Below are 19,090 nucleotides of genomic sequence, written 5' to 3' on the forward strand. Positions count from 1 at the left end.
TTTATATCACAATTCTGACTCGCAATGGCACGTTTATATCACAATCGTGAGATAAAAAGGCACAATTATCTTTTACTTTTTTTTAAATTTTATTCTGTGGCGGAAACAAGCTTCCATAAATTACTCTATTAGTATTCATAAATAAATGTGAACAATTCGAATACAAAATGTTACAAGAAAATAAATAAATAAATCCTTGTGTTGTACCTGATATAGAAATGGTTCTGATGTGTTGACCAAACCATTTTCTTGTGTAAATAAACTGTTTATGCTATTCTATTGCATTCATATATTGTATTCAATAATATGTAAATAAATATGTAATTACACAATTAAAAAGCCATATGCAAGGTTGTTTTTACATCAGGCTATTTCATTTTGTTTACACAATTTTGGCACTAAATTCAATTAGATTCCTTAACTTGAAGTAGGTACAACTTAACAGAACACATGGTCGGCAGTTTTCAAGTCTCAAAACTTTGTTTATTTTGTGCTTCAAGGCCCAGTACATAAAAATGCATTTAGCATTGGAAATATTTAGCTGTGAACCATGTACAAAAACACGATATCTCACCATAAATACCATTTCAAACGTAAAGAATATTTCATTGTGCCCAAAATGTCGTGCTCACGTCTGTTAATCAGCCGCGGAATCCACTGTGAATATGAAAACAATACACTGATTTTATTGCATAGCACATTTCTTTTTAAATATTAGCCTGATGAGGAATATATTTGACAGGAGGTGAAATGGATTTGACAATGTGATGCTGGTTTTTCATAGAGACTAATAGACATGGATACATTTTTTTTTTTTTTTTTTTTTAACTTTGTGTCTAACAATAACAGTGAAGACAACAAACATGTGACAGTTGATAAAACAAGCTAATAGAAGAAAAGTGAACATAGTCTGAGAGAGATTTGACAGCAAAATACAGTGAAAAACGCGTGGAAATCTGAGGGATCAGATGTCAGGATCTGAGGGATTTCCTGTCACAGTTTTCCCCTTATTTTTAAACAACACTCAAATGAGATAAGACTGCAATATTTAATACAATGGATACTAATGCTTAAATTATAACAAACAAATATTAATAAAAAAACAGCAGCAACAAGATGAAATTTGATAACATCAGAAAGACTGAATGTAAACTTTGTGACAACAACTATTTGACAGTTTGATATGAAATGCATATTAAGCATTTCTCCATTGAGAGCTTGGCACTTGCTGTTAAAAACCAGCATGTCTGTAATACACACTGAGCAGTCACATTCTCCAAAGACATTACGTATCCAAAAACAGTAGCCAAGTACATATTTAAAACTTGAGATAAAGGTGAAACACACAATACCAGTGTCAGTGTTGTTATAAGTTCATTTGAGTGCACACTTTCATTTCATTAGAAATGACTCTTGCAACATATATTTTCCTGGCAGAAACATATTTCTGTAAATGCCTCTTTATCATCAATATAGCGGTAGATACAGTATTCAAAGTGAAGGGTTCTCAGGGGGAGTTTCTTTCAATTATTTTTTTTTAATGAAACTTTCATACACTTTGAATAATCACTGTGTATGAAATGTTCTATATAAATACACAAAATAGTGTATTAGTAACTAATGAAAGGTTAAAGAAACAAATTACCCCAGGGTAATAAAAATTATCGTTCTTAATAAAAAGAAAAGAAGAATCCCCCCAATTTTTGTGTGTGTAGGGGAGGGTGTTTTTTGAAATACTACTACTACTACTACTACTAATAATAATAATAATTAATAAAACAATTTTTCTTTCTTTCTTTCGATTTAAAACATTGAACTATTGAAAACTTTTTTTTTTTTTCATTAAAGGTGCACTAGTAAAAAAATAATACATTTTGTTCAAATGAGTACTTACAATGTCCCAAATTTTTCTATCTATTTGTAAATCATGAAAAAATTGCTATTTTAACCAATGAACCGGGACGTCTGAGAAAGTCGCCTGTCAATTGCATCATATCTGTGTTACCCTCGGTTTCCGGTTTTATTTGGCAGAAATGCTTTACTCTCACTGCAGTGTGTAACAAGTGTCACATCAGCCGCCGAGCAAACGCACAGAGTAACGTCATAACATCATTTTCAACACATTTAGATGTATCTAATATGATAAACAGAGCTGCGTTACCTCATATACTCATGACCGGAAAAGCGGAAATGGCGCCGGCCACTGTGGCATAATAAAAGTCCCGCTGCTCGTGAGGCGTGTGTGGGCCTTTAATAATCACATCCATGAACATGATTTCTGCCTGATTCCTATCCCAATTTCCACCGGCTGTGAGGCGAAGACATCCCAAAATTCTGAGCTCAAACTTGGCATCATCAAACTACACCTTCGTTTTGAAAAGTTACAAAGTGCACCTTTAATGAAAATTATTAAAGGAAGTGTATGTAAGATTGTGGCCAAAACTGGTACTGCAATCACTTTCAAATGACTGCAGAGCGGTGTATCTCCCCCTCCCCTGACTCCGGGTTGCCAGATAGGCTGCAGGATCAGCAGGAACGTTTGTAACTACAGCAGATCTGGCAACCCAGATGCCCAAACACTACTGACTCGTGATTAAGATAGGTGGAGGATAGGTGATGTAAGTATTTGAAATTAACCAGATTTCTTAATGTCTAGTGACATATCAAGGCCATTTTATGATTAATTGAATTTAATTAATTGACATTTCCTACATACAGTTCCTTGAAGTATTTTGGAATTTAAAAATGGAACTAATGAGCTCCCATTTTTGTTAATAGATCAAACTTAATTTATCAAAGGATAAGTTTAATTTATTTGTTACATTTATTTAATTTGATTTGAATGTCATTTTTTTAACCACATATCACTGGGCACACCTCAAAAATTCGTTGTTGGACAAACTCAGAATTAAAACATACAATATCACTTGGCCATGGCGTGGAGAGTAGATGGCGATTTCTTTGGGCTGGTAAAGAACAGGATATGAACGTGAGATCACTGTAAGATAAAACCTGTCAGAGGCACTTGTTTAAAACAAAGAAAACAAACAAATTGATCCGATGAATGACTAAGGAGAACGGTACAGTCTCCAAGTAGTCCATTAGTCCTTCAGACCTCCGAGCTGTCTCCATTATCAATGCTACTTCTAACTATAACAGGCTGCAGGCTGGACGAGACACTCAGGGCTTTTTTAGCAGGTGTCCGCCTGGAGCGGACCATCAGTGCCAACACTACACCCACGAGCACGGTGAGAAGCAGTCCCACGAGGGCTCCTGCCACCGTTACCGCGTCCTCTTTCGCATCTCGTCCGCTGAGCTCCCGTGGAGACAGTCCATCTGTGAACAGCTCCTCCCCAGGTGCAGAACGCCGGTGCCTGCGGTCCAGAGCCACGTGCATGATATTTGTTCCTCGGTTGTTCTCGGGTCCGATCTCCTCCGCGGGTATTGGGACGTCTCTGCTGGACCGTCTGGAGCGTCCTCCGGCCTCCGCTGGTACGAGGTCACCCGATGTTATTGAGTGGTACTCTGCACTCCGCTTGCCAATGCCACGCTTGGCGTTGTCTTTCGAACGCACAGTGTAGATGGTGTGAATGAACCACTCTCTCCCTACTGCCACCTACAGACCAGATAGAGGATTTGAGTCCTGCCTGTGATGTCACAGATACAGTACGCATTTCACTGCTGTATGTAATCACACCATAACTAATAAACATTTAAAAGAATTAGACCTGGAATAGTGGAGTAGAATCCAGCTTGAATCCATCAGATCCGGGCTGCTTCACCAGAGAGAGGGCAGAGGGGTCATCTATGGCCAGCAGGGCTCTGAAACCCACGTCCCCAAAGCTCTTGGCCTGAGTCTCTGGCTGGGCTTTGTCCTAGAAGAAAGGTGACGTCATGGTCATCTGTCTAAAAAGCCTTTGTCTTTGACAAACTAAACTTTCAACAGACCACTTTAAAAAAAGTGTATCAAATAAATCTATTAAATTACACAATATGCAATGTATAAAAATACTTCAGAATGTTATAAAAAATATATATAAAAATATATATATAATTTGCATGTATTTTATTTTGAAGACTAATATAGTGTAGTACCATTTATAAATTAGAGTATTTACAAATATTATAATTTTTTTAATTTTCAGATTTCATTTGAATTAATTTAAGTATTTTGTGTGTGTCTTTTAGCCTGGATGCCAGCCGAACTCAGCCCCACCCACAATATTTGAGCTCAGGCAGTTCGGTCTGGACTTGATTCTCTGGGGGAAAAAATGGTGTGTGGGGGGTAAAATGTGTGTTAAGTTGGCAAGGTTGCCAGCTAAAATTCGCATTCCTGGGTCTATATTTCACACAATTGAGGTCGCTTCAAACAACCCTCGGGAGAACCGCAGACTTGGGACTATCCAATTGAGGTCTTTCCTGGTTCGGTTGAAATGCGCCCTATAATCACAGCCCAATGGAGCAGTATCAGATTAGCCTGACGTGGTCATACGCTAGTCTGAAACTGCTCCATTGGGCTGTGATTATGGGGCGTGTTTCAACCGAACCAGGGAAGACCTCAAATGGATAGACCTACAACCAATCAGAGCAACGAAGCGACGCATTACGTTAGTTATCAAATGTCAACAGAGCTCAACTGGACTGTGTTGCCAAGTCCGCGTTTTTTTTCCAGCGGGTTGTTTTCTATGTCCGCAGGTTGAAGCGAATATTATGTGATATATAGACCCATGAGTGCGAATTTTAGCAGGCAACCTTGCCAAAATAACACACATTTTACCCCCCGAATGCCATTTTTGTCCCGGAGAACCCCCCCGAGAAGCTATTGTTTAGGGCTAGTAGTTGGCGCGTTTTGTTGTAAAAACTTGGCAACCCTGTCTGCCCGCACGCTGGAGTAAACGATCTTTGCCGGTGTTGTTAAAAAAAAAAAGAATTCAAGGATACACAGAGTACTTACCATTACCAACAGGAACATCATTTCTTAGAGAAATAGTGATGGTGGATGCAGATATAAACAAGCTCTCCGTTTAGGATTTGAACAAATATAATCCAAGCCTCTTTGATGACGTGCATGATTACGTTACTGTTGATCATCTGTCCGTCATCGTCTAAAGCCCGCCCTGATGATTTCATTGGTCCGAACAGTTTCTGTTCGGGGATAATTACTCCTCTATGGATCGAGTCCAGACCGAACCGCCTGAGCTCAAATGTTGTGGACGGGGCTGAGTTCGGCTGGCATCCAGGCTAGTATCAGACTCATATTCTGACTAGAATTGAGTATGATGATGTCAGGCTATGTGTCTTTGGCAATTTAAATATTATTCAGCTTTAATTAATATTTATTTCAGTTTTAGTATTGTAGTATGTCAAAAACTTAAAAAGCTAAAAAAAAAAGCTTGAAAAACTAAGTTTAAGTTTTTCATAAAAATAGAATTTTCTTCTAATTATTTAATGTTTTTCCACCTCTATTTTAGTTTCAGTTGGCAAAACAATACTGCAAACATACTCACAATAATTTTGAATCGGTAGAGCAGGGAGGAAGAGTCTGCAAGGCATCCAAACTCAGATTTGGTGGGGTTATATTTAGGAACATATCCGTCAGCTCCGGTGCACAGGTACACCTTTTCGATGTTACAGTAGAAAGAGTCGCCCAGGTTCTGCACAGGGTCCACCATCACTCGTCCGTAGATTGTGTCGCCTTGAGGAGAACAAGCTCATTGTCAGTATAACCCAGAACACCGCAGAAAACACCATTTACAAGTATGGCGGTACCAGATGTTTATTCGGAAGAACTGAACAACCTAGATTTTTACATGTTCTGATGAAAACATAAATGGTAAATGAAAATGAATAATTAAAACAAGTGTGAATGGGTAAATCTTCTATAAATACTTTGATTCATATATTATTTTTTTTGTGTTAAAACACATAAGATATGCTTATTCTCTGCATTTTGTGTGAAATCATATTTATTTTCTTCATCAAAAGTGATTTCTTTATGAGCATCAGCGGCGCAGCAAAAATAGGCTCTGAGCCGAAACCCCCACACCAGCTCCTGCTTGAATGCAATGATTAACATGCACTGAGAAAAACATACGCACTGCTCGCGGTGTGAAATGGCCGCCAGGTGTTCTATGTGGTTTTCAGTGCATTGCTAGCGTATTGAATTGATGAAGTTATACAGCAGGCGCAGGGCCGGCTCTAGCTCTTTGGTTGCCCTAGGCGAGATGGAGTTTTGCGCCCCCCACCCCTCCCCTCCCCACTCCACTCACTTTTATCGTCTCTAATTCAGCACATGTCTGTTTTCCTAGGCCTACCCCTAACCGAGAAGCACTTATTATTAAACACGTTCGACGCTTTATTTCCACTTTTCAAACATTTTCTCACTTTTAATTAAAAATATATGCCTTTCCAATTTGATATGTGATGGGAAAAGGGAATAGAGCGAGTGTGGCAAAAGGCAGAATCGAACCTCTGATCGATCTGCATCAAATCTTGTTGCCATGCGTCTTACCACTACACTACAGCCTCTGTAAAGAATTAGGTGAACACAGCATATTTGTGTTTAATGTAAATAATATGGCATCTTTCATTAGGCTGCTCCAGTAAAAAAAAAAAAAAAAACGAGAGGCCATATTTATTTCCTTCCGACGCCCACGTAGAGAGCGTTTGTACTTTTCATAAATAACATGCATACGTTATCCATATTCATAACGAACTGGACTTTTGATATTTAAATGACATCCATATAGGTTATTGTAGATTATTGTCAGTGAAGTTATGTTTGCAATACGTATAGTAATTATGTAGAAAACTAGCAAGTGATAGCTTAGTGACAATATTAATAATATTTAGACAATAAATATTAGTTGATAAGATTGATACTAAGTAATTTTATTTTGTTTGACAACTTATTGGCTGAGATAAGAAGACTAACCTCTATACTGGGCTCTCTTTCGATTTTCTTCCTTTCTTTTTTTCTCTTTTTCCGCCCCTGTGCATCCGCGGGGTTTAGACGCCTCATTTTTGATGAACGCGCAAGATGAGCACTTGCCTGACCTTACGCCTGAACTAATAATCAATAATCACCATCAATTCAATCTAATAATCAGGTTGATTAGTAATAAAATGTGTGGCTGAGGGGGCGCCCTATGATGATCATGTTTAATGAACATTATGTTGTATTTTGCTTGTTCCGATTCAATGGGTAGTAATGGGTGGCACTAGAGCGCGCTCGCGCCCCTAACACAATTGTCGCCCTAGGCAACCGCCTAGCTCGCCTATAGCAAACGCCGGCCCTGATCAGGTTGATTAGTAATAAAATGTGTGGCTGAGGGGGCGCCCTATGATGATCATGTTTAATGAACATTATGTTGTATTTTGCTTGTTCCGATTCAATGGGTAGTAATGGGTGGCACTAGAGCGCGCTCGCGCCCCTAACACAATTGTCGCCCTAGGCAACCGCCTAGCTCGCCTATAGCAAACGCCGGCCCTGAGCAGGCGTTCCAGTAGACGTACCCTCAGAGAAAGCCGCATCACTCTCCTGACCGAAGCCCATAGATCCGTCTGACAGCCACAACGCCTTCTTAGACAGCAGGAGCATCTGTGTGTTAAGACTGAACTCCACAGCGACAGGGTCACTCACCTAAACAATGACAATGCTTCTTTAGAAGAGCTTCAGGTTTAACTGATAGAATATATCACACTTTTTTCCTATTACAAATGATATTATAACTATAAGTCGAGTGAGCATTTAAAAATAAAAAAATTAACATGAATGAGAGAACTTATTTCACTTCCTTTTTAAAGATATATATATATGTATAAATTTTTTTTGGCAGTGAATAGCAGCATAATTTTGCATATTACACCAAGTACAAATAGCAATTGCTGGTATTTACACTAAGTTTAAAAGAACACAGCGACTTTTTGGGACTTTAGCTTATTCAGCGTATCCCCAGAGTCTATACATACCATTCTCATCTCTGTGCGTGCCATAACTCACCCACCGCTAGCCTAGCTTAGCACAAAGACTGGAGGTAAACAGCTCCAATTTCTGGATTATTACGCAGGAATGAGAGTGAGTTCCTAGCCATATCTGTCTAGAAAATCACAACTCTTAATTTTCCGTCTGTCTTAGTACACAATGTAACTATACACATCACAACATGTAAATGAGAAAATTAGGCTAGCCGGAGCCGTTTAGCTCCAGTCTTTGTGCTAAGCTAGGCTAGTGTGTCAGACAGAGTTATGGTACGCACAGAGATAAGAATGGTATGTATGGACTCATCTAACTCTTTGGGATACGTTGAATAAGTTAAAGTCCCAAAAAGTCTGCGTGTTCCTTTAAATAGCTATAGATTATATTTATACTAAAGGAGAATATCTGCATTTCTTAGCAAAGTGATATATTCTATGCAATAAGTTTATAGTTAGATAAGTTTTATAGTTAGCTTATATTTATACTTAAAAATATTGGCGGATACTATTTGCACCTCAGTGTTGTTGCACATTAAACAGTATGCAATAATAACATTGAGCGCAAATTATTATATTTATTAAAATGATTAAATGGATGCTGCCTTAATGGGACAATACAGCCCTCCCTAAACATACCCCTAACCCTACTGATAAACACTTTTAAACACACGTTAGACACTTTATATCCACTTTTAGAAAACGTTCTTAAATTTCTTTTTTGAAAATAAAAACCTTTACGATCTTATGGCTTAAGGGAGTAGAGCGAGATCGGCAAAATAACCTTGGATCGATTGGGGTCAAAACTTCATGTCACACACATGACTATTGCTGTTGTACTGTAAATCTAGTTCTAGTCTCTTCTGTAATTTTGTCTGGCCCAACCAGACGTCAGTTAGTGTAAATATCATTTGGCAACAAGGCAGGTTATTTTGGCTTGGTGTATATAGACACTACATAATTCTTTAGGTTACCTGCTGGAAGCGGATGTCAAGATCAAAAGTAACCGGCTCTCTAGGGTTGCAAACTGGAGGAACGGTGTACTCCACATTCAGTGCTGCTGTACAGGGGAGCAACTTCACTGTGTACGTGCCTGAATAATCACGAACCTGCCGGACACAGACACACAGGTATCATACATGTTGAACATTGCTTTAGTTTTTTTACATAAGAACTTTTTTTTTTTTTTTTTTAAACAAAACTTCAGGTCCTAGATTTCACATTGGACATCAAGTGGTGACCCAATACAACCAACATTTTATCATACAAAATAAACAAAACTTTACCTAATCTTTTAAAGCTGACCTATGAAATAATAGTCAGTCAATATATATTTTTTTAAATACATTGAGATTTTTCTGACTTCATCTGGCTTTTAAATGTCAGGGTTATGAATAATTGTTTACGTACATTTAATGGTTTGTTGAACCAAATGTAAAAAAAAAAAAAAAGCATGGTTGTGCGAGTACCATATTTGATAAATCTGGCTTTTACGGCTTACATAATATTAGATTAGAAAATATAAGAGGAAAAAACACAAATATGTATTCAGAATATACATTTTGGTGCAGTTGCTGATGTTTATATGGCCAAATCAGTGAGATCTGCAAATAAAGGTTAAATAAAAATAAAATAAAAAAATCTTTATAAAAGTATAGCTGACTACAAGCATCAATGCATATCAATATCAGTTATCATTCTATATTTCCCAATATTGTTTTTTGGGGGGCAAAACATATAATGCTATATAATACAATGATGATTGATAGATGTACAAGTAAATGTTCCTCAATATATATATATATATATATATATATATATATATATATATATATATATATATATATATATATATATATAAATCAAAAACTAGGGAAAGAGGGATTAACTCACAGCAAAGTCTGATATAAACATCCATTGCTGGATGGGCTGGCTGTAGGTCGGCTCAGTCCTAACCAGAGTGAGGTTAAAGGTCAAGCCCGGGTGATCTGCACTTAACACTATGGACCTCACAGAGGATGCTGGGTAATCACGTGAGAGACAGCAAGTTCATTTAACCAATTCAACTTAGAAAAATATTTTTAAAAGGCATACGTTCCATATGTTATTTACATGATCGTTTGCTTCTACTTGCAGTCTTCTGACCTCTCAAATTTGCTGCTGGAAAAAAAATCTTTAATATAAGATGATTCTATTCATAGGAATATAATTAATAACATTTCATATTTGGAAGATGTTTAGAGAAGGGACATTTACCAGGATGCGCCGCTACAAACAAGCCTCTGAAGCGAGCTTCTGTGCGGAAGTTCACTACAAGCCTCCCCTGCTCATTAATTCTCATGCTGGTTGGATATAAAGCTCCTGCAGAGTAAACATGGTCCAATATCAATATCTTTTCATTATAAATATTGTATGATTTTTCACATAAAGTTCCAATTTTAACACCCTGCACTAGTTCTGTGTTCCTCTACATATCTTCCCATTTCCATGACAGCCAAACTTTACATACAATGTACTATACACATAAATAACAAAAATGCATTGAAAATATGATTTTATGTGGCGAAAAGGTATGAAATTATGGTTATTTTAACTCCCGTTAAACATTTATTATAAAAGAGAATTTTTTCATATTTTTTTAAAATTAATTATGACATTCACACCAAATATAAATGAGGAAAACGTCATTTTTTTAAATAATATATAATAAATTATTTAAAAATATATACAGAAAATATATTGAAAACACACTGAAAAAAATAAATAATAACACTATTACATTATATATATATAATATAATATATTTATTGTATATATATATATATATATATATATATACAATAAATATATAAATATTTTTTATATATATTGTAATGTATAATTTAAAACTAGAAAGATTATTTGTAACATTTATATAACATTTTGCTCATCTTAGAGCAGAGTTTTTTTGTTGTTGGATGGAACAATTTATTTTATTTAACAGATGATGAATAAATCTGGAGCTCAAATTCCTGACTTGCCTTGCAGTTCTGCCTGCGGAGGGCTGCCGACACCGTCCTTCCACAAGATGGCAGTGTCGTACACGAAGGTGAGCCGCAGCTCAGAGTGCAGGTCAAAGTGTTGCCAGCCTCCTGCGCCCACAGGGGAATGAAACACGTATGAGACGTGGAGAGGAACACGCAGGGTCACGTACGACTGCACCAGGTTCAGCACCTTTAAAAACACATTCAAATAATACTGAAGATGAAGATCTACAAATATTGCAAAATGCAAAAAATACTTTATTTTTAACATTTTCAAATTTATTTTCTGTTTAATGTTGCTGTTTGAGCATGAAAAGTGTTATCTCTATATCAGCAACACCTGAAACTCCTTGATTATAGTCTTGTGTTTTCTTCCAAAAATGTACAATTGGATGTTAAAGGGTTAGTTCACCCAAAAATGTAAATGATGTCATTAATGACTCACCCTAATGTCGTTTCACACCCGTAAGACCTCCGTTCATCTTCAGAACACAGTTTAAGATATTTATATTTAGTTTGAGAGCTTTTCTGTTACACCAACGAATCTCTTGAAGCATCGAAAATACATTTTGGAAAATACAACAAAAACTACGACTTTATTCAGCAGTCTTCTCTTCCCTTTTTGTTTTCAATCCTCAAATAAAGATTCAAACGGTTGTGAATCAGCGTATCGAATCATGAATCAATACGCTGATTTACAACCGTTTAAATCTTTATTTGAGAATTGAAAACAAACGGGGACGATGAACGGAGGTCTTACAGGTGTGGAATGGCATTAGGGTGAGTTATTAATGACATCAATTTCATTTTTGGGTGAACTAACCCTTTAAGAGTTCCTTTCACTGAAACTAAGGGGCCATGCCCAATCCCTGAAAAACAACCCAACACCATAATTCCCCCTCCACCCAACTTTACACTTGGCACAATGCAGTCAGGCAAGTACTTTTCTCCTGGCAACTTCCAAACCCAGACTCGACTAGTGGATTGCAAAACAGAGAAGCGTGATTCGTCACTCCAGAGAACACGTCTCCACTGCTCTATAGTCCAGTGGCGGCGTGCTTTACACCACTGAATCTGACACTTTGAATTGCACTTGGTGATGTAAGGCTTGGGTGCAGCTGCTCAGCCATGGAAACCCATTCCATCTCTCTATACACTGTTCTTGAGCTAATCTGAAGGCCACACAAAGTTTGGAGATACGTAGCTGTTGACTGCAGAAAGTTGGCGACTGATATTACATTGCTTATTACTTCGTGGCTGAGTTGCTTTTGTTCCCAATTTCTTCCACTTTGTTATAATACCGCTAACAGTTGACCGTCGAATATTTATTAGTGAGGAAATTTCAAAAATGGATTTATTGCACAGGTGGCAACCTATCACGGTACCACGCTTGAATTCACTGCTCCTGAGAGCGAATCTTTCTTTCACAAATGTTTGTAGAAGTGTCATGCCTAGGTGCTTAATTTTAAACACCTGTGGCCATGGAAGTGATTGAACACCTGAATGCAATGATTTGAAGGGGTGTCCCAGTACTTTTGGGAATATATCATAGCTTCTCTTCCCTGAAAACGATGCGATATTGAATGTGAATATTTAATTTAAAAGCAAAAACATAGAAATAGGTACGGAGGCTCTGAACCACAAAGAAAAAAAAATCCAGAATTTCGAGATTAAAGTCGAATTATTTTGAGAATAATGTCAAAATATATTTCGAGAAAAAAGTCGAAATATTTCGAGAATAAAGTCGAAATATTTTGAGTGTGAAAAGTGTTTTCGCCTGTAAAGTCTATTCCTGACTATATTTTGTAACGTCCTAAGAAGACATATGCAGAGTTGGTAGAAAATTTCCTTTTGAAATCCTAGCTAAAAGTAAAAAGCAACTATTATAGATCAGATGTCAGAAGCAGATTTCCAGCGCAGATCTTTACCAAAAAAATATTACGACTTAATTCTTGAAATATTTCGACTTTAATCTTGAAACATTTCAACTTTAATCTCTAAACACTTCGACTTTAATCTCAATATATTTAGACTTTAATCTCAAAATTCCAGATTTTGTTTTTTTTACGTTGCAGTTCAGGGCTTCCGTAAAAAGGTGCAGGGATCGGTATTAACTTCAGTATCTGTAGCAGGGGGCAGTTCTCTTAAAATGGAGGTGGAGGGCAACATGGTGTGACAGCTTCACGTTCTCTATACATCATCCCTGTTCTAGTAGACCTAAAAAAAATAAGGTTCTCTATAAATGTGCTACAAAAATGTTAAATATGTGAAAATAGAGGTTGCTATTAATCAGTGCTGGCTGTTAGACAAAGTAAAGTTCATCAATAAGCCAGGAAGTATTTTGTTAGAGGAAAAGATTAGCTGTCTCAAAGCATAATCTGTTTTGATTGAATGAAACATTTGCTAATTTACATAGTCAATTACAATCAAAATACCAGGCTATAAAAATGTGCTCCCCGGATAATGAGGCCGGTCTGAACACCTGCTGGACCGGGTTTAATCAAGATGAGAAAAATCCCCATGAACATTGTCAAATTCCCATCCTGGGGGAAAGAAGAGCCAGGCTTTTCATATTCAACCTGTTCCGTTCAATATCCACAGTAGAATCCGAGAACGTCCTTCAGATGAAGTGTTTAGAATTCACATCTTGTTTTACGGAGCCATTTCAGATTTTAAAGCTTATGTTTGTAATAACGTAGATTATTCAGACATTTAGACACTAGATTGCAACGGGGAGCCATTGAAGCAAGACCTCAAAATTCTGAAGTGAAATGAATGAATACAAAAGCTCAGCGGGTCACAGTTAAGTCAGTCTCCTCTTCGATTGAAAGCAATGAGGAGTGTGGCAGAAATAAAACCTGAAGGAATCCATGGCTGCCAGTTTATGCTGTGCATAATAATAGATGAAAACAACGAAAAGTCCAAAAAAAGGAACCTGCCTATGGAGATGTGTGTTCGTGGAGATGTGTTAATCAATTTTATGTAAATTAGATGTTCTGTTTAAACATGCAAGCTACCGCTATTACACACTATAGCATAGCAGATGACTGCTACCTAAACACACAACAAACACAGGAAAGGAAATAATGGGCTAAGTTCACACCACATTCTAATTTTCTGCTCAAATTTGTCATTTTTCATTTGGCATGTTTTGCATCATATAGATTTTGTCTTTGACTTCCAGTCTTAAAAGTATGCATAAGCTTATTTATAAACAAAATATATTAAGTATATATTATAATTTAAACTATACTGTTAAATTAAAATGTTAAATAAATATAATATTTCCTATTTTATGGCAAATCCAAATCATTTGTTTTTGAGTTTGACTGGACAAAATTATAATAAATAATACAGATAGAATTCACACAAAACTGACAAAATCCAGCCTGACTGTATCTGATCATTTTCAGCATCATTACTCCTCTCTTCAATGTCACATGATCCTTCAGAAATCAAAAACTCAAAAACATTTATTATAATGATCAATGTTGAAAGCAGCTCAACTGCTTAATATTTGTGTGGAAACTGAGATACATTTTTTACTGAACTATTCACTGTCACTTTAATGCATCCTTGGGGGAAAAAGACGATGACAATCTTACTGACCCCAAACTTTTGAACATTAGTATTTGAAAGTGGCCAAATTTTGACCCAAAAAAAATCTAATTTGGGTTACTCTGACAGTGTGAACTTACCTTAAAGGGTACATAACAAACATTTTCTGTCATTCTCAAATTAATCTCGAGTACCTGTAGAGTAGTACTGCATCCCTTCTTTCTCCGACAAGTTTTTAAGTTTTACCATATTTATAAAAGACATACGCTGTACTGGTTCTTTCTGAAAACAGTCAAGCTTGTGTATGCGCGCAGTAGGAGGAGCATCAAATAATCCCTGGATAACTTTAGATTCACTATTCGTTTCTGTTGTTTAGATTGTGCACTTTTACGCCGATTACCAACAAAACAGTTTTACTCTCTGCCTGCGGTTTCGACTCATAATGGGAACAAACAAACACACTTGCAGAACTCTGTTGCTGTACGTAAAAAAAACTGCATCCAATGTTTGCTTAATGCTGGGTTATTTGGGAAGCTGAACAAAGTTATCTTTCCCTCACAATCAAAAACCAAAGTCTTCTTTAGTGACATTGCTGATTTTGTGGTCTAAAACCAAAATGACAGCGCTGCCGACGGCTTCTGTAACCTTCCGAAGGCTTGCTCGTTGATAGAAACGTTCTCGCTCTCACTCGGGTTGACGTGCGCTCGTGTTTATCCGGCAGAAGTGCCCATACAAGCAATCCCGTCCTTTATGAAGTCAAACAGGGACGTACTCTGAAAAAACTTTCCGACACTTGTTTCGAATCCTGCAGGAGTGTATCTGGCGCAGAAATACTCCATCATACATCCAACTCGTTTTTTCGGAAATATTGACATGTTTAGCATGAGAATCCAACTCTTTAACCCTTAAATGCATGACCAAACATTCTTACATATCTGGGTCGTTAGCGACCCGGATCTATATTTAAACATGGATAGATCTCTACCTGTCGCGATGATATATAAAACTCCTGATGTTAGAGTAACAATTACAGAAGAATAACATAAAACATATTTCCTTTTGGAGCATGGAAGCGTTCAGTTTGAGCAGATGTTTCATCATCATATGTCCTCGTCAGAGCTCAAGCATCTGACGCATATTCGGGATCCTGCGCATATTCTCCAAACTCATTTTCAACGTCTTTAAAATAGGTAACTATGAGTGAAACGTCACTTCATCATAGCATATCAGACATTGCCACCTTGTGGAATAAAGGTGAATTGTGCCCTATTTTGTCATTATAAATAAATTTATCATTGTGCAAAAAATAAATAAATAAAAAATAAATAATACCTATATAGACTACAGTGGTGTAAACATGCACTGTAAAAAATTATTTAGAAAAAAAGTTACCTGGTTGCCTTAAAATTTTGAGTTAATTGAAATTAAAATATTGAGTTAATACAATGAACTTTTTTGAGATTCGACAACCTTTATTAAAATATTAAAAGATTTTGTAAGCATATTGGGTAATTGTGTGTGTTTTATTTGTGATGACGCAGTGAAACATGCCAAATAGTGCTATTTTCATTATTTATCAAATTTTTTATGTGGTTCAGATACAAGAATATTTAGAGTTTCTATTTATTAAACACATTTCCTTCATTGTATCAACTCAAATTTTTTATTTCAATCAACTCAAATTTAAGGCAACCAGGTTACTTACTTTTTTAAGTTAAACCAACAAAAACCAACACATTTTTTTTTGCAGTGTGTCTACAGAAGTGAAGCGATAAATGAGGAACCATAAAATCTATTGTCTTTTCAAATCCAGGAATGCTTTAAAGTGTGTTTTTTTAGCTCTAGGACAAGAACAGTTGTGATTTATGAACCACTAATCATTAGAATTCAGAGAATTCGGAAAGCTAAGATGACGTCTCACCTGCCCATCTGTCCCAATCGTTCCCCCGCAGTCTGTGAGCAGCTCAGACATGTCATAATAACTCACAAACTCCCACAGACAGGCCTCCAAGTTCAGGTTCCTGTAGAAGCGTAGAGTGCTCTGGCCTCTGAGGACAGGGCTGTACTGATACGGCGGAGTCTCACCGACACCTTCTATATTCCGGGTGGCCTTGGTCAGGAAGCCGTGTCGTGTGGACACCTCATTAAAGTCCAGCAGATTGGAGCACCTGTGGTTTCCCACGCGAGTGCCATCGGGGCTCAGAGTCAGCTCGAAGTTGGACAGCGCACGGGTGGAGACCACAGGGAGCATGCCTGTAGCACACAGAAAATAAATGACAATTAACGAACTGAAATCACATTGAGATTCATTATACCGCCTTTATAAAGAAACATTTCATAGCATTAATATTTATAAGCTATACCACTGAAATATGAATCTGAAAAAGAAAAATCTGTATCCTCCTATAAAGTTTAGAAGTATTACCTGACAATATGATGTATAGTTCACCCAAAAATGTTTCTCATTATTTGCTCTTTTTCCTGTATGATGTTTTTTTAAATGTTGAAAACAAAAAGGAGATATTCTGAAGAATGTGCAAGCTCCTTTTTTCTATATATCATTTTAGTAATCAAAACAAGTTCATATAACGTGCACTATTTTCCAATTTTCTTTAAAGCTATCAGAGCTATCAGTGTTAAAGCTTTATCACCAGTTATGACTAATCTATACATGCTCATTCAAATTTGCGCACTTGCTTTCCTCACAAAAAGCTATCATATGATTTCAGAAGATGAGAAATATGGTGCATGAATCAAATAATGTTTTTGTATGCTGGACAATCCAAAAATCGACTATATAAATGAAAATTGTATAGCTTTTCACAGAAAAGTCAAATGTGTTTTGAACAACATTAGGGTGAGTAAATAATATCATTTTTATATAAAATATTATACGTTTTGCATGCTGTAAAATTATTATTATTTTGTTTTGTATTGTAGGAAAAGCTAGGAAAAGTACAGTTAAAAGCAGCTTCTGATGAGTTAAGAAGCTAATATTAACGCAACCATAATTGGTCTTGCCTGTCCTAGATTTCTGATGTGAAACAACTTGTGACAGTTTATTCCCAAATACTTCAAAATACTTTTAATAATTTTTTCCCATAAGACAAACGTGATTTTAATGGAAAACGTTGCAAATTTGTGACATGACACTTTATTTATGCCTATTTCAGACTTTGATTTAAGCTTTTGAAGAGCGCTGTAATATTTAGTTTTGACAGCAAATAACGCATAAATCCCAAAAGAATACCGCCCCCCGCCCCCACCCCCCAAAGGGAATATATTAGAAGGGTTTCTCATGGAGGGGCTGAACTAAGAAAACAACCTGGCAGCCCAGAAGGGAAATAATTCTCTCACCGTCTATGTGGGGCATGGTGACAGTAAGCTTGATGAGATTGGCATATTCAGAGTCTTCAGCGCCTGTATAACGTAGTTTGGCAGAAAAGGGCTCAGCACCTACTGTGCCCAATTTACGTGGCTGGCACATCCCTGCCCAGGAACATCAAAGACATGAAACATTACTTCAAGCATATTACCACCTACTGACAGTCTAATTCCACATTGCAAATGGTATATTATAACCAGCAGCTCAGGAAAAGCATAATGTTTTTTGGTGTCGCTATACAAAGCAAAACATTTTCATATGATCTCCATTAATGTAATGTTTTCTGGCTCACCTTCCTCCATGCTAATAGACACAATGGGGCTGCTCAGTTCCAGCCCCTCATCACCGTTAGAATTCACAGCACGGGCCGCGCACTGCACTCTAGAGCCCGCTTGGAAGTAAATGGAGTCTAAGGTGATCATCTTGGAAGATGTAAAGAAGGTATCAAAGTCAGCCTCTCGCATGGGGCTGGTGACGCCATCCGGACCACTAGGGGCGCTGATGAGCCATCGGTAACGAGTCAGCGTGTCATTGATGCGTTCGCTAATGCAGATGGAGCCTGTTTTATCATAGTCGGGATATTTGGGGTTGCAGGCCTGGATGAGTCAAGAGAAATAAACAAGGACAAGAAAGAAAATCTGATAATGTAGCTTCAATGAAAACACTACCGTTTAAAAATGTAGGGTGAGTTATATATTAATTATATACAGTCTTGCTTAGAATCTGTGAATAATGTTCACAAAATATGAGGGATCATACAAAACACGTTATGTTTTATTTAATAGATATTTTACATAAAGATGTTTACATATAGTCCACACGCTTGAATTTATAAAAATTCCCCCATTCAAAAATTTATGTACACTACTGTGTCGTTGCCTGGATGAGCCACAGCAGTTTTTTTTATTATTTTTATTTTTTTGATGGTTGTTCATGAGTTCTTTTGTTTGTCCTGAGCAGTTTAACTCCAGAAGGAAACATGAAGCATTAAGAACCGTGGGGTGACTAATCTCCAAATGTTTCTTATTTTATTTAAAGTAAGTGTATGTAAGACTGTGGCCAAAACTGGTACTGCAATCACTTTCAAATAACTGTAGAGCGGTGTATCCCCTCTCCCCCTCCCCCTTACTCGAGGTTGCCAGATGGGCTG

The 19,090-nt window shown here is 37.0% G+C and overlaps 1 protein-coding gene across 3 annotated transcripts in view; it reads right to left on the reverse strand.

Annotated features, from left to right (window-relative positions):
• Nucleotides 1–494: 494 nt before the first annotated feature.
• The window catches only part of frem2a (FRAS1 related extracellular matrix 2a), an 87,697-nt gene continuing 69,101 nt past the window's right edge, over nucleotides 495–19,090 (reverse strand). Inside the window, exons 14-25 of one of the 3 annotated variants that reach the window (XM_067433485.1) lie at nucleotides 18,233–18,536; nucleotides 17,913–18,044; nucleotides 16,477–16,808; nucleotides 10,995–11,187; nucleotides 10,231–10,335; nucleotides 10,087–10,131; nucleotides 9,868–9,995; nucleotides 8,949–9,083; nucleotides 7,516–7,642; nucleotides 5,508–5,695; nucleotides 3,729–3,875; nucleotides 495–3,616 (exon numbers count right to left, since the gene is read on the reverse strand). In XM_067433485.1, coding sequence (XP_067289586.1) covers nucleotides 3,110–3,616; nucleotides 3,729–3,875; nucleotides 5,508–5,695; nucleotides 7,516–7,642; nucleotides 8,949–9,083; nucleotides 9,868–9,995; nucleotides 10,087–10,131; nucleotides 10,231–10,335; nucleotides 10,995–11,187; nucleotides 16,477–16,808; nucleotides 17,913–18,044; nucleotides 18,233–18,536 — 2,343 coding nt within the window. In that variant the 3' untranslated portion in view covers nucleotides 495–3,109. Of the gene's footprint in view, nucleotides 3,617–3,728; nucleotides 3,876–5,507; nucleotides 5,696–7,515; nucleotides 7,643–8,948; nucleotides 9,084–9,867; nucleotides 9,996–10,086; nucleotides 10,148–10,230; nucleotides 10,336–10,994; nucleotides 11,188–16,476; nucleotides 16,809–17,912; nucleotides 18,045–18,232; nucleotides 18,537–19,090 lie in introns of those variants that run through there. The other 2 variants (XM_067433484.1, XM_067433486.1) reach the window with 2 other exon arrangements.

Source organism: Pseudorasbora parva, chromosome 23 (assembly GCF_024679245.1).
Source record: "Pseudorasbora parva isolate DD20220531a chromosome 23, ASM2467924v1, whole genome shotgun sequence".
Classification (NCBI taxonomy): Eukaryota; Metazoa; Chordata; class Actinopteri; order Cypriniformes; family Gobionidae; genus Pseudorasbora; species Pseudorasbora parva.